At 41.4% G+C, this 13,813-nt stretch overlaps 1 protein-coding gene and 1 non-coding gene across 7 annotated transcripts in view; both read left to right on the plus strand.

Annotated features, from left to right (window-relative positions):
- ZNF652 (zinc finger protein 652) overlaps positions 1 to 13,813 on the plus strand; it is a 71,987-nt gene that overhangs the window by 37,400 nt on the left and 20,774 nt on the right. For all 6 annotated transcript variants that reach the window (XM_063655971.1, XM_054460012.2, XM_054460015.2 and 3 more), the window contains exon 2: positions 8,770 to 9,928. In XM_063655971.1, the coding sequence (XP_063512041.1) occupies positions 9,029 to 9,928 (900 nt within the window). In that variant the 5' untranslated portion in view covers positions 8,770 to 9,028. The remainder of the gene's footprint in view (positions 1 to 8,769; positions 9,929 to 13,813) is intronic.
- Positions 82 to 143, plus strand: LOC129018478 (U7 small nuclear RNA). Its single transcript, XR_008495300.1, has one exon. It is a non-coding gene; the product is annotated as a U7 small nuclear RNA (small nuclear RNA).

The following is a 13,813-nucleotide window of genomic DNA, read 5'->3' on the forward strand; positions in this document are numbered from 1 at the left end:
GCTTACGGGAAAAATAGAGTTGAGGCAAACCACTCTAAATCTGTGGAACACCGTAGTTTTTGCACTAATAAAAACAAAAATAAATGTTACAACTCTGTTAGAATTTGTCTAGCAGGTTTTCTGGTCTTTGTGGAAAAACCCCCAAAATAAAAAAATTAAAGAAAATAAAATTAACCATAATAAAAACAGTAGCATATTAAATCTCCACTGGCACATATTTCAGTGTTTATAGACTTAATTCCTTGGGTGGTTGTTTCCTTTTCTGAGATTTCGGGCCATCAGGGCATTTGCTTCCAATATAGACCAGTTTCATCAAAATAGATTTTTTTTTTGTTTTCTTTTGAGACAGGGTCTCACTCTGTCACCCGCTGGAGTGCAGTGGCACAATCTTGGCTCACTACAGCCTGCGCCTCCTGGGTTCAAGCAATTGTCGTGCCTCAACCTTCCAAGTAGCTGGGACCATGGGCATGCAGCACCATGCCTGGGTAATTTGTATTTTTTTTTTGTAGAGACGAGATCTCACCATGTTGCCCAGGCTGAAGGCCTACCTTGTTTTATTGCACTTTGCTAACAAATTGAAGGTTTGTTATAACCATCAACGGAGCAAGTCTATCAGTAACATTTTTCCAGCATGTGCTCACTTTGTGTCTCTGTGTCACACTTTGGTAATTCTCCCAATATTTCAAACATTTTCTTTGATATCTGTTAACGGTGATCTGTGATAAATGATCTTTGATGTTACTGTTATTATTGTTTTGGGGTGCTATAAACCATACTCATATAAGATGGCAAACTTAATTGATAAATGTTATATGTGTTCTTACTGTTCCACAGACCAGCTGTTACCCCATCTCTCTCCCTCTCCTCAAGCCTTCCCATTCCCTGAGACACAACAATATTGAAATTAGGCCAATTAATAACTCTACAGTGGCCTCTCTCGTGGTCAAGTGAAAGGAAGAGTCACCCCTCTCTAATTTTAAATCAAAAGCTAGAAATCATTAAGCTTAATGAGGAAGGCATGTCAAAAGCCAAGACAGGCCAAAACGTAGGCCTCTTGTGCCAGACTATCAAGTCGTGAATGCAAAGGAAAAGTTTTTGAAGGAAATTTAAAAGTGCTACCCCAATGGGCCGGGTGCAGTGGCTCACATCTGTAATCCCAGCACTTTGGGAGGCCAAGGTGGGCGGACCACCTGAGGTCAGGACTTCGAGACCAGCCTGGCCAACATGGTAAAACCTAGTCTCTATTAAAAATACAAAAATTAGCCGGGCATGGTGGTGCATGTCTGTAATCCCAGCTACTCGGTGGGCTGAGGCAGGAGAAATGCTTGAACCCAGGAGGTAGAGGTTGCAGTGAGCTGAGGTCATACCACTGCATTCCAGCCTGGGTGACAAGAGTGAAACTCCATCTCAAAAAAAAAAAAAGTGCTACCCCAGTGAACACACGAATGATAAGAAAGTGAAACAGCTGGTTGGGTGGGGTGGCTCATGCCTGTAATCCCAGCACTTTGGGAGTCCAAAGTGGGCGGATCACCTGAGGTCAGGAGTTCGAGACCAGCCTGGCCAACATGGTAAAAAAACTCGTCTATTAAAAATACAAAAATTAGCCGGGCATGGTGGCATGTCTGTAATCCAGCTACTCGGTAGGCTGAGGCAGGAGAAACGCTTGAACCCAGGAGGTGGAGGTTGCAGTGAGCTGAGGTTGTACCACTGCACTTCAGCCTGGGTGTCAAGAGTGAAACTCCATCTCAAAAAAAAAAAAAGTGCTACCCCAGTGAACACACGAATGATAAGAAAATGAAACAGCAGGCTGGGTGTGGTAGCTCACGCCTGTAATCCTAGCACTTTGGGAGTCCAAAGTGGGCAGATCACCTGAGGTCAAGAGTTCGAGACCAACCTGGCCAACATAGTGAAACATCATCTATACTAAAAATACAGAATTAGCAAGACGTGGTGGTACACACCTGTAATCCCAGCTACTTGGGAGGCTGAGGCAGGAGAATCACTTGAACCCAGGAGGCGGAGGTTGCAGTGAGCTGAGATCACGCCACTGCACTCCAGCCTGGGTGACAGGTGAGACTCCGTCTCAAAAAAAATCAAATCAAATCAAATAAAAAAGGTGAAACAGCCTTATTGCTGAGATGGAGAAGGTTTTAGTGGTCTGGATAGAAGAGCAAGCCAAACACAACATTCCTTTAGGCCAAAGCTAGAACAAGGTCCTAACTCTGTTCACTTCTTTGAAGGCCGAGAAGTGAGGAAGCTACAGAAGAAAAGTTGGAAGCCAGCAGAGAGGTTGGTTCATGAAGTTTAAGGAAAGAAGCTATCTCCATAACGTAAAAGTGCAAGGTGAAGCAGCAAGTGCTGATGTAGAAGCTCCAGCAAGTTATCCAGATCTACCTAAGATCATTTTCTGGTGTAGACAAAATAGCCTTATATTGAAAGAAGATGCCATCTAGGACTGTCATAGATAGAAGTGAACGTCTGGCTTCAAAAGATAGGCTGACTCTCATGCTAGGGGCTAATGTAGCTGGTGAGTTGAAGGTGAAGCCACCTTGTTTACTTACTATTCCAAAAATCAGAGGCCCTTAAGAGTGATGCTAAATCTACTCAGCCTGTGTGCTAGAAATGAAACAACAAAGCCTGAATAACAGCACACCTGTTTACAGTGTGGTTTACTGAATATTTTAAGCCCACTGTTGAGACCTACTGCTCAGAAAAAAAGATTCCTTTCAAAATATTGCTGCTCATTGACAGTGCACCTAGTTGCCCAAGAGCTCTGATGGAGATGTACAAGGGGATGAATGTTGTTTTCATGCATGATAATTTAACATTCATTCTGTAGCCCATGGATCAATGAGTAATTTTTACCTCCTAGTCTTATTATTTAAGAAATTGATTTTGTACTATAGCTGCCGTAGATAGTGATTCCTCTGATGGGTCTGGGCAAAGTAATTTGAAAATCTTCTAGAAAGGATTCACCACTCTAGATGCCATTAAGAACATTTGTGATTCATAGGAAGAGGTCAAAATATCAACATAAACAGGAGTTTAGAGGAGTTGATTCCAAGCCTCATGGATGACTTTGAGGGTTTCAACACTTCAGTGGAGGAAGTCACTGCAGATGTGGATATAGCAACAGAACTAGAATTAGAAGTGGAGCCTGAAGGTGACTGAATTGCTGCCATCTTTTGATAAAACTCAAACAGGTGGAATCTACTTCTTTAGATGGAATCTACTCCTGGTGAAGATGTTGTGAACATTATTGGAATGACAAAGGATTTAGAATATTCATTCATAAACTTAGTTGATAAAGCAGTGGCTGGATTTGAGAGGATTAACTCCAATTTTGAAAGAAGTTCTACTGTGGGTAAAGTGTTATCAAACAGCATCACATCCTACAGAGAGATCTTTTATGAAAGGAAGAATAAGTTAATGCAGCAAATTTCATTGTTGTCTTATTTTAAGAAATTGCCACAGCCACCCCAACCTTCAGCAACCACCACCCTGATCATGTAGCATCCATCAACATTGAAGCAAGACCCCCCCATCGGCAAAATGATTGATTCACTGAAGGATCAGATAATCGCTAACATTTTTAACATTTATTTATTTATTTATTTATTGAGACGGAATCTTGCTCTGTCACCCAGGCTGTAGTGCAGTGGCGCGATCTCGGCTCACTGCAAGCTCCACCTCCTGGGTTCACGCCATTCTCCTGCCTCAGCCTCCTGAGTAGCTGGGACTACAGGCGCCAGCCACCACGCCCGGCTAATTTTTTGTATTTTTAGTAGAGACGGGGTTTCACCATGTTAGCCAGGATGGTCTCGATCTCCTGACCTCGTGATCTGCCCACCTCGGCCTCCCAAAGTGCTGGGATTACAGGCATGAGCCCCCGCGCCCGGCCACAATAAATTATTTTTAAATTAAAGCATGTACATTTTTTTTTAAGATATAAAGCTATTGCACACTTAATAGACTACAGTGTAATGTAAACATAACTTATATGCACAATGAAACCAAAAAATTTGTGTGACTTGCTTTATTGAGGTGTTTGCTTTATTGCGGTGATCTGGAGCCGAACTGGCAATATCTCTGAGGTGTGACTGTTCTCTCAGCTTCATCAAGTATAAAGTGGAAAGAGTTTTTGTTCATGAAGCCACTGAATGAACCATTACTTGTATTAAAGGAAGGTACAGAAGTAGAGTGTTTAGCTTTTTTCTTGAGGTCTTCGTGTATTTTACTAAGGCTTGCTTTCTCTGTAATTTTGGGAAAGCTTGCTCCTGATCACTTCAGACATTTAACTTGGGAAAATCTTGTATAAACTCACATTATTTCTGAGTTATTCTGCTATCATTTCCCTATTTACTAATAGCATTTGAATTAATTCACATTAGAGAAATATGCTTTGTAGCAGAACTCATCTTTAGTCTCTTTAGAAAAGCTATTTTATTGAGTACCATCTTAATAAGTGATTGTGAAAGCCAAATATTTGATTTGATCCTTGCCTCAAGACTGAATTATATTCAGGCTTTGTAGCTCAAAGACTTCAGTTTTACATTAAGCACTTGCCTGTTCTTACTCTGCAAATCCCTGACTTTCTGGATTTCTTTTATTCTTGATTATAAACTGATCATTATTTTCTGAATTCATCCTTTTCATGTAATAATTTGTTAAATACAACTAACAGTGTTAACAGTACAACACACTTGTAATAGTCCATTTTCCCACTAGAGCTGCTAGCTCTTGTGGTATAATATGTACCTTCTGCGATAGCTGATAGTTTCACTGATCATTTCACCACTGCATAATATAAGTTGCTAATCTTTTAGCCTCCAATAACTTTCCTTGCCTCCTTCCACCCAGCTCCTAAGGCTTCGTCATATATTTTAGGCTTTTTGGTAAGGCAGCACCCCACTTCTGGTTTCTACTCGTAGCAGCTTGGATAAGCCAAATTATGCTGTGGTAATAAACAATGCAAGATCTCAGTGGCTTTGAAAACACACTGTGTGGCTGGGTGCGGTGGCTCACGCCTGTAATTCCAGCACTTTGGGAGGCCAAGGCGGGTGGATCATCTGTGGTCAGGAGTTCGAGACCAGCCTGACCAACATGGTAAAACCCTGTCTCTACTAAAAATACAAAAAAAAAAAAAACAAAACGGGTGTGGTGGTGGGCGCCTGTAGTCCCAGCTATTCAGGAGTCTGAGACAGGAGAATCGCTTGAACCTGGGAGGCAGAGGTTGCAGTGAGCCGAGATCATGCCACAGCACTCCAGCCTGGGTGACAGAGTGAGACTCTGTCTCAAAACAAAACAAAAAACACCAAGAAAATACATATGTCTATCCAGTAGGTCATCTTAGTTAGGGGACCAAGCTGAGAGCAACCATCACCTGGAAGATTGCTAGCCACTGTGCCAGAAGGAAAAGAAGTCTTAAGGATTTTATATTGGTTAGTAAATGCCCTGCGTCTCCCTGTCACTTCTCATAATATGCTGACCAGAAGTAGTCACAGGGCCCCATCTAACTACAGGGAATAGAAGTTGTGGGCGTGGCTTTAAAAGTGTAGCCTAGGCTGGGTGCAGTGGCTCACGCCTGTAATCCCAGCACTTTGGGAGGTTGAGGCAGGAGAATTGCTTGAACCCGGGAGATGGAGTTTGCAGTGAACCAAGATTGCGCCACTGCACTCTAGCCTGGGTGACAGAGCAAGACTCTGTCTCAAAAAAAAAAAAAAAAAAATGAGCTGGGCATGGTGGTATGCGCCTAATAGCCCCAGCTACTCCAGAGGCTGAGACAGGAGAATTGCTTGAACCCAAGAGGTGTGGTTGCAGTGAGCCAAGATCGCACCACTGCACTCCAGCCTGGGTGACAGAATGAGACTCCGTCTCCAAAAAAAAAATAGCCTACCATGTGCCCAGAAAGCCGAGAGCCAGAAATATTTGGAAAATGAATTAATGATTACTCTATTTTTTTCTTTGACTTTCTGATTTTTGTTTAACTCTTAGCTTTTGCTAGTTAATTGAACTTTACCATCATTCCTCCCTTACTTGAGATAATATGAGTTTATTTAAATGATAGTCATAGTAGTTCACATTATTTCCATGGGTGAGAAGTTTTGGCAAAAGTAGAATAAGGTTGCTAGGATTTTCCTGCTTAAAATATGAGGCATGAAACTGGTACAAAAAGATAAGCAGTTAAAAGAATAATTGAGTTTAAATTATTTCAAGGTGTCATCTGTCATAGTAGAAATAGACCATGAGCTTTGGAGTCGGGCAGGCCTGGAGTCAAATACTACCTCTGTCGTTTGAGCGACTTGTGATCTTAGACAAATTATGTTGCCTCTCTGAGCCGTAATTTTACCGTTTATAAATACAAGAAAGTAGGAATATGTCTATCCAGATGTCAAGTAAAACATGGTAACATTTATTACCACTCCTTCCTGAAATTCCATGAAAGCAAAAGTAAAATAATTTTTTTGAAAAAGAATAAATTCACAAGGAAAAAGGAAATGGAAGACAAAATGGAAGAGAAGACAAAGGACTAGCATAAGAGTGATAGAAATAATTGTGAACTACTCATAGTAATAATGTTAGTCATAAATACTGATTTTTTTCAAAGTTGTGATATAACTATATTGGGAGCATGAGGGAAGAGTTGGGAACAATAAGGTAAGAAAACTATAGAGAAAGACAAGGTAATATCTGAAATTGAAATAAAAAGTCCAGAAACAGAAATATAATCAAATTATGTAGAAATATAGAATTAAATGGAGAGGGGGGCAGCTAAAACAGCATTATTGCCTCCAGGGAATGGGACCGAGATAAATTGGAGTATGGCCAATACATTTGAATTGTAAAACTATGAATTTTTAAAATGATTATTTTGATAAAAAATGCATTTAAAAATCAGTCCCACCAGCCTGGGTAACATAGGGAGACCCCATCTCTAAAAATTTTTTTAAAAATTAGCCGGGTGTGGTGGTGCATGCCTGTGGTCCTAGCTGTTCAGGAGGCTGAGGTGGGAGGATCACTTGAGCCCAGAAGGTTGAGGCTGCAGTGAGCCATGATTGCACCACTGCACTGCAGCCCAAGCAACGGAGTGAGACCCTGTCCTTTTTTTTTTTTTTTTTGAGACAGAGTCTAGCCGTGTCACCAGGCTGGAGTGCAGTGGCACAATCTCAGCTCACTACAATCTCCACCTCCTGGGTTCAAGCAATTCTCCTGCCTCCGCCTCCTGAGTAGCTGGGATTACAGGTACATGCCACTATGCTCAGCTCATTTTTGTATTTTCAGTAGAGATGGGGTTTCACCATGTTGGCCAGGATGGTCTCGATCTCCTGACCTCGTGATCCGACTACCTTGGCCTCCCAAAGTGCTGGGATTACAGGTGTGAGCCACCATGCCTGGCCCGAGACAGTCTTAAAAAAAAAAAAAAAAAATTCAACCCCACAGTTTTGTGGTGGGTATTAAGCATAAATAATGAACGATAAAAACTATTATAGTGCCTATGTCCATAGCAGGCATTTAATAAATACTCATTTCCTTTTGTCAACTAGACCCGGTATGTGTTTATAGTAATATTCATATGACTCAGAGGATAGGTGGGTTGGCTAAACAGCAATGTGAGGTATGTCACAAAGCAAATTATATGCCGTTCTAAGCTTTTTAAAAATTAATATTGGATGATTTTATTTTTCTTGGAACCATATCAACCTCATGGTTATGGTTTCTTAGAATTTAGACTCCTGTGCAACTGACATAAAAAATCACCAACTTACTGAGTGGATGTAGTGAGCTATGCACAGAACAAATGTTAAAATATTTGGCAACTTTGAAATTCCTCCAATAAACCTGAAAACAATTATATTTAAACCTAGATTATAAATTATTTAAGGCCAAGGACATTTTTCTTCTCTTCTATAGTTATGTCAATTAGCTGTTTTATTTCCGGGGACCACAATGCCTGCCCCACTACCACCTTTGTTCTGCGAGCTCTCACTGTGGTGGACATGGTGATTGATGTTGAAAGAAAGTCAGCCAATATAAAGCTCTTACGTGTTTCATGCCCAACACGTTGTAAACTAGACTGTAAAGGTCTTGTGGATAGAGACCGTATATTTTGCCATATCAGCATATTCCGTAGTATCTAGGAAAATGAATACTGTGCAATACTATTTTATTCATCAAATATATACTGTATGCTAGACACTGTGCTAAGCTCTGAGGATATCTCAGTGAACTGGACAGATGTGGCTTTTGCTGTTGTAAAATTTATAGTCTAACAGAAAAATGTTTATGAATTCCTGTAATCCAGTAAAATAATGGCTCATACTGAAACATTTAAGCAGTTAAAAGCATTGTATATGTAAAGAGTTTAATAATTTTGGCCAGGCGTGGTGGCTCATGCTTGTAATCCCAGCACTTTGGGAGCCCCAGGCAGGTGGATCACAAGGTCATGAGTTCAAAACCAGCCTGGCCAAGATGGCGAAACCCCGTCTCTACTAAAAATACAAAAATTAGCCAGGTGTGGTGGCGGGCGCCTGTAACCCCAGCTACTCGGGAGGCTAAGGCAGGGGAATCGCTTGAACCCAGGCAGCAGAGGTTGCAGTGAGCCAGGATTGCATACTGCACTCCAGCCTGGGTGACAGAGTGACACTACATCTCAAAATAATAATAATTATTATTATTATTTAAGCCATGTTTCTTGTGATTTAAATACATGCTATAAAAATGAAATAGTGGTATTACCTGATTTTTTTTCCTCTTTGCTTTTCTTTGTAGATAACATGCTCCCAAGTCGCTTGCAGCTCTCTTCAGAAGAAAAATCACTAGTGCTCTGCTCTTGCCATAATACCAAACCTTTTTGACTCATGCTTTGGTGCTGCAACACTGGAAAAATTGCACACAGTTTCCAGGAATATCTTTTTTTCATTTGAGTGATTCTTTGTGGATGAGAAAAGATTTGAGTCTTAATAATTACCTTGTTTTAAAGCTATTTTCTTTATAGTCTGAACTGTTTAATAAATTGGGCCACTTACCAATGAGCCACACAGCCAGTTCTTGTCAGGAGCTGGTTGAAAACTGTGCTGTGCATGTAGCAGGAATGGCACAAGAAGATAGCCGTCGTGGTCAAGTGCCATCTTCCTTTTATCATGGTGCCAACCAAGAACTTGACCTGTCCACCAAAGTGTACAAAAGGGAGTCAGGAAGTCCTTATTCTGTGTTAGTGGACACCAAGATGAGCAAACCACATCTCCATGAAACAGAAGAACAGCCATATTTCAGGGAGACAAGAGCAGTGTCTGACGTGCATGCTGTTAAGGAAGACCGGGAGAATTCTGATGACACAGAAGAGGAAGAGGAAGAAGTCTCTTACAAAAGGGAGCAGATCATAGTGGAGGTAAACCTTAATAATCAAACATTAAATGTATCTAAAGGGGAAAAGGGTGTCTCTTCTCAGTCCAAAGAGACTCCTGTTCTTAAGACAAGCAGTGAGGAGGAAGAGGAAGAGAGTGAGGAAGAGGCCACAGATGACAGCAATGACTATGGAGAGAATGAAAAGCAGAAGAAAAAGGAGAAGATAGTAGAGAAAGTCAGCGTTACACAAAGGAGAACCAGGAGAGCTGCCTCTGTTGCCGCAGCTACCACTTCCCCTACTCCCAGAACTACAAGAGGTCGTAGGAAGAGTGTAGAGCCACCTAAGCGTAAGAAGCGGGCCACAAAGGAGCCCAAAGCACCAGTCCAGAAAGCTAAGTGTGAAGAGAAAGAGACTCTGACCTGTGAGAAGTGCCCCAGGGTATTTAACACTCGCTGGTACCTGGAGAAGCACATGAACGTTACTCATAGGCGCATGCAGATTTGTGATAAATGTGGCAAGAAGTTTGTCCTGGAAAGTGAGCTGTCCCTTCACCAGCAAACAGACTGTGAAAAAAACATTCAGGTAGGTTTCATCACCGAGAGGGCAAACTTTTCAGGATAGAACCTGGCTGTTCAGATTCATCTGGTATCCGCCCAAGAGAATAAATACAATAGAGGCTGAAGGGACAGATTTCACCAGTTTATCATTTGAAAAGCTCCTGCTTTGGTCTTTTCTAAACCAAGGCTTTTATTTCAAAAGCATTAAATTTGACGCTGGACTAGTGGGAACCCAGGCACACTGGAAGGGGGATCTGTTATAGTTGATTGACCAGGAGGTTAAAATCAACACCAACTTTGCACTGAGATTCACTGTTGTAGGACGTGTATTAGAATTCATTCTGGCATCTTCTCTGTGGAGGTAGGAGTTACTGATTAAAGGTTAGGAGTAGAGAAAGGTCCCTTTCTGGGTTTACAAGGATGCCAGATTCTAGTACAGCTGATGGGGACAAAAACCATAATGACTCAGACCGGTGGAAATGGAAGATCTTCAGCAGTGAGTTTGCTTTTACCTTTGGAGAGATGACAACACTAAATTTGCCAAGAGGCTGAGCCCATGGGAATATGCAAACTTTAAGCAGAGGCTGAGCTGGTTGAAAATGTTGCCCACCTGGCAGTAGGGTTACATAATGCCACTGTACAGTATTGTTAAGGTAACAAAATAATGGTATTCAAACCAGGCTGGTGTTGTGAAAGGACTATATTGTGATAGGTTAAAGAGGTATGCTAATTATATTGTCAAGTAGATTGCAGTTATATTGGTTTGCACATGTGAATGCATATTAATGAATATTCATAAGAGGTAAGTCTATTCATGTCTCCATAAGATATGTAACAGAAATATTTTGTACCATATTTAAGCTAAACTTATAAAGGATAAATTGTGTTGGTTTGGTTTGTTTTTTGGTGTGCTTCTAATATTGGTAGTCACTTTTTAAGTTTCACTTTTCTTCTGTTGCTTTTAATCAACATCTGAGATCATTGCTCTACCTTAGAGTTTTAAAAAATGGAAATTGCATTTGCTAAAAATTCACCGCTTTTGATTCATCAATTGTGACTTGATCTCCGACACGCTGGGTAAATAAAAGAAGACTGAGTCATGGAGACCATATCCTTCGGTAACTGCCAGTGCCCTGGCTTGGGTATGAATTGTTTGCACCTCTTCAGGCCAAAGGGAGTGTGGTGCACTGCTGCACTCTAGGGGTCAAACTTGGATTCTGTAATGATCCATTACTGAAAGTGTTCTTGATCTTTATATATAGGTTTTGTGGGTTTTTTTTTTTTTAACTTAAATCTGTTTAAGTTACAGAAAAGAAAACATTTAATAAATACTTCTTGTGTGTGACTTTCCTCACGATTCTTCATCATACTACTTTTAAATTTGTGTTTAAGTTTTGTGGATTCTGCTAAATGAACTTTATTCACATTCCTAAAGAACACTGTACTTTGTTCTTATGTATAGATCCTAATAATCCTGATGACCTGGTAACAAGTAAAAACTAAAACCCAGACCGGGTGCAGTGGCTCACACCTGTAATCCTAGCACTTTGGGAGGCCAAGGCGGGTGGATCACCTGAGGTCAGGAGTTCGAGACCAGCCTGATGAACATGGAGAAACCCCGTCTCTATTAAAAATACAAAATTAGCCAAGTGTGGTGGCACATGCCTGCAATCCCAGCTACTCAGGAGGCTGAGGCAGGAGAATCTCTTGAACCCGGGAGGCGGAGGTTGCAGTGAGCCGAGATTACGCCGTTGCACTCCAGCCTGGGCAAGAAGAGTGAAGCTCCGTCTCAAAAAAAAAAAACTAAAACCCTCCCCTGAGGCTGGGTGCAGTCACTCACGCCTGTAATCTCAGCACTTTGGGAGGGTTGCCTGAGCCCAGGAGATTGATCCTGCAGTAAGCCATGATAGCACCACTGCATTCCAGCTTGAGCAACAGAGTGAGACTGTCTAAAAACAAAACAAAAAACCTGCCCTACAAAATGGCTGATAGTAGTAGTCTGTCCTTTTCTAGAGCATTTTCCAACCAGAGGTTTATCTTTTAACTCTTTTCAGAGTTCTTGTTACCTGAAGTGACAATGATGTTTAGAGATCTTTATAGTGAATATTAACATGTTCCCTTAAGTATCCAAGGGTCTAATGATTACCAAGGGCTTTCTAGTATTGTTTTGCTTTAACCAGAAATATTTTGATACACATTATGCCTAATATTCCAGGCTATTAATGATTCATGATACAAGGAACTAGGCAGTGTGGTGTGTGTTTTCTACAGATTCTTGCAAGAGAGCCCTGGAACTGATCTGTAAGGGAAAAGGGATAGGCTTTAGTTCATTAAAGTTTAGACTAAAAAAAAAATTTTTTTTAAATTTTTTTAAGAAACAGATAGTGAGGCTGGGTGCAGTAGCTCACACCTGTAATCCCAGCACTTTGGGAGGCCGAGGTGGGCAGATCACAAGGTCAGGAGTTCGAGACCTGGCCAACATAGTGAAACCTCGTCTCTGCTAAAAATACAAAAATTAGCCAGGCATGGTGGCACGCACCTGTAGTCCCAGCTACTCGGGAGGCTGAGGCAGGAGAATTGCTTGAACCCAGGAGGTGGAGGTTGTGGTGAGCCGAGATCACACCACTGCACTCCAGCCTGGGTGACAGAGTGAGACTCCATCTCAAAAAAAATAATTTTAAGAGAGAGAGTGATACTAAGAGTTCAGAGGGTATATTCTGCCCGAGGGACGTGTTTGAAAGTATAAATTAGATTTGGGGAAATATAACATTTCAATTATTCATATTAATAAATGCTCCAAATGCGTTTTCTTTTCTTTTTTTTTTTTTTTTTTTTTTTTGAGATGGAGTTTCACTCTTCGCTGCCCAGGCTGGAGTGCAATGGCGCGATCTCGGCTCACCGCAACTTCCACCTCCCGGTTCAAGAGATTCTCCTGCCTCAGCCTCCTGAGTAGCTGGGATTACAGGCATGCGCCACCACACCCGGCTAATTTTGTAGAGATGGGGTTTCTCCGTGTTGGTCAGGCTGGTCTCAAACTCCTGACCTCAGGTGATCCACCTGTCTTGGCCTCCCAGAGTGCTGGGATTACAGGCGTGAGCCACTGCGCCTGGATCCAAATGCATTTTCTAAGGCATAAAAATATTTGTATATTTCTACCTTCCTATGATACCTATACCACTAATATGTATTTTGTTTAATCTTGTTTTTATTACACTAATTTAAAATTAGTTTATATTCTCTGGTAAACCCTTACTAACTGATGTGGAGGAGGCAGCCACACTTGCTTAATACATATATTTTTAAAACTTGAATGTCTTGCAACTTCTGTTTAAAAATAAAAAAACTTGGCTGGGCGCAGTGACTCATGCCTGTAATCGCAGTACTTTGGGAGGCTGAGGTGGGTGGATCACGAGGCCAGAAGACCGAGATCACCCTGGCCAACACAGTGAAACCCTGTCTCTACTAAAAATACAAAAAAAATTAGCCGGGAATGGTGACGCCCGCCTGTAATCCCAGCTACTTGAGAGGCTGAGGCAGGAGAGTCGCTTGAACCCGGGAGGTAGAGGTTGCAGTGAGCCTAGATCGCGCCACTGCACTCTAGCCTGGGCGACAGAGTGAGGCTCTGTCTCAAAATAAATAAATAAACAAACTTGACGTTTCTTTTCATAGGTACAATACTAACTTCATAATAGCAGTGAATTCTTTGATGTTAGTGGAACTTTCCACTTTTTGTCTTAGTTTTTGCCATTGTTTTCATACTCCCAAAGAGTGTCTAAAAGATGCATCTTAGAAAATAGAACATACGGATGATGGTGTTGGAATCTGGGCTCTGTGGAAGAATAGCACTTATCTGGATTCTGGCCTTGTGCTGTGAACCTAAAGCACATCTGCTTCATCTGCCAGTAGGCTG

The sequence above is a fragment of the Pongo pygmaeus genome, chromosome 19 (genome assembly GCF_028885625.2).
Source record: "Pongo pygmaeus isolate AG05252 chromosome 19, NHGRI_mPonPyg2-v2.0_pri, whole genome shotgun sequence".
Classification (NCBI taxonomy): domain Eukaryota; kingdom Metazoa; phylum Chordata; class Mammalia; order Primates; family Hominidae; genus Pongo; species Pongo pygmaeus.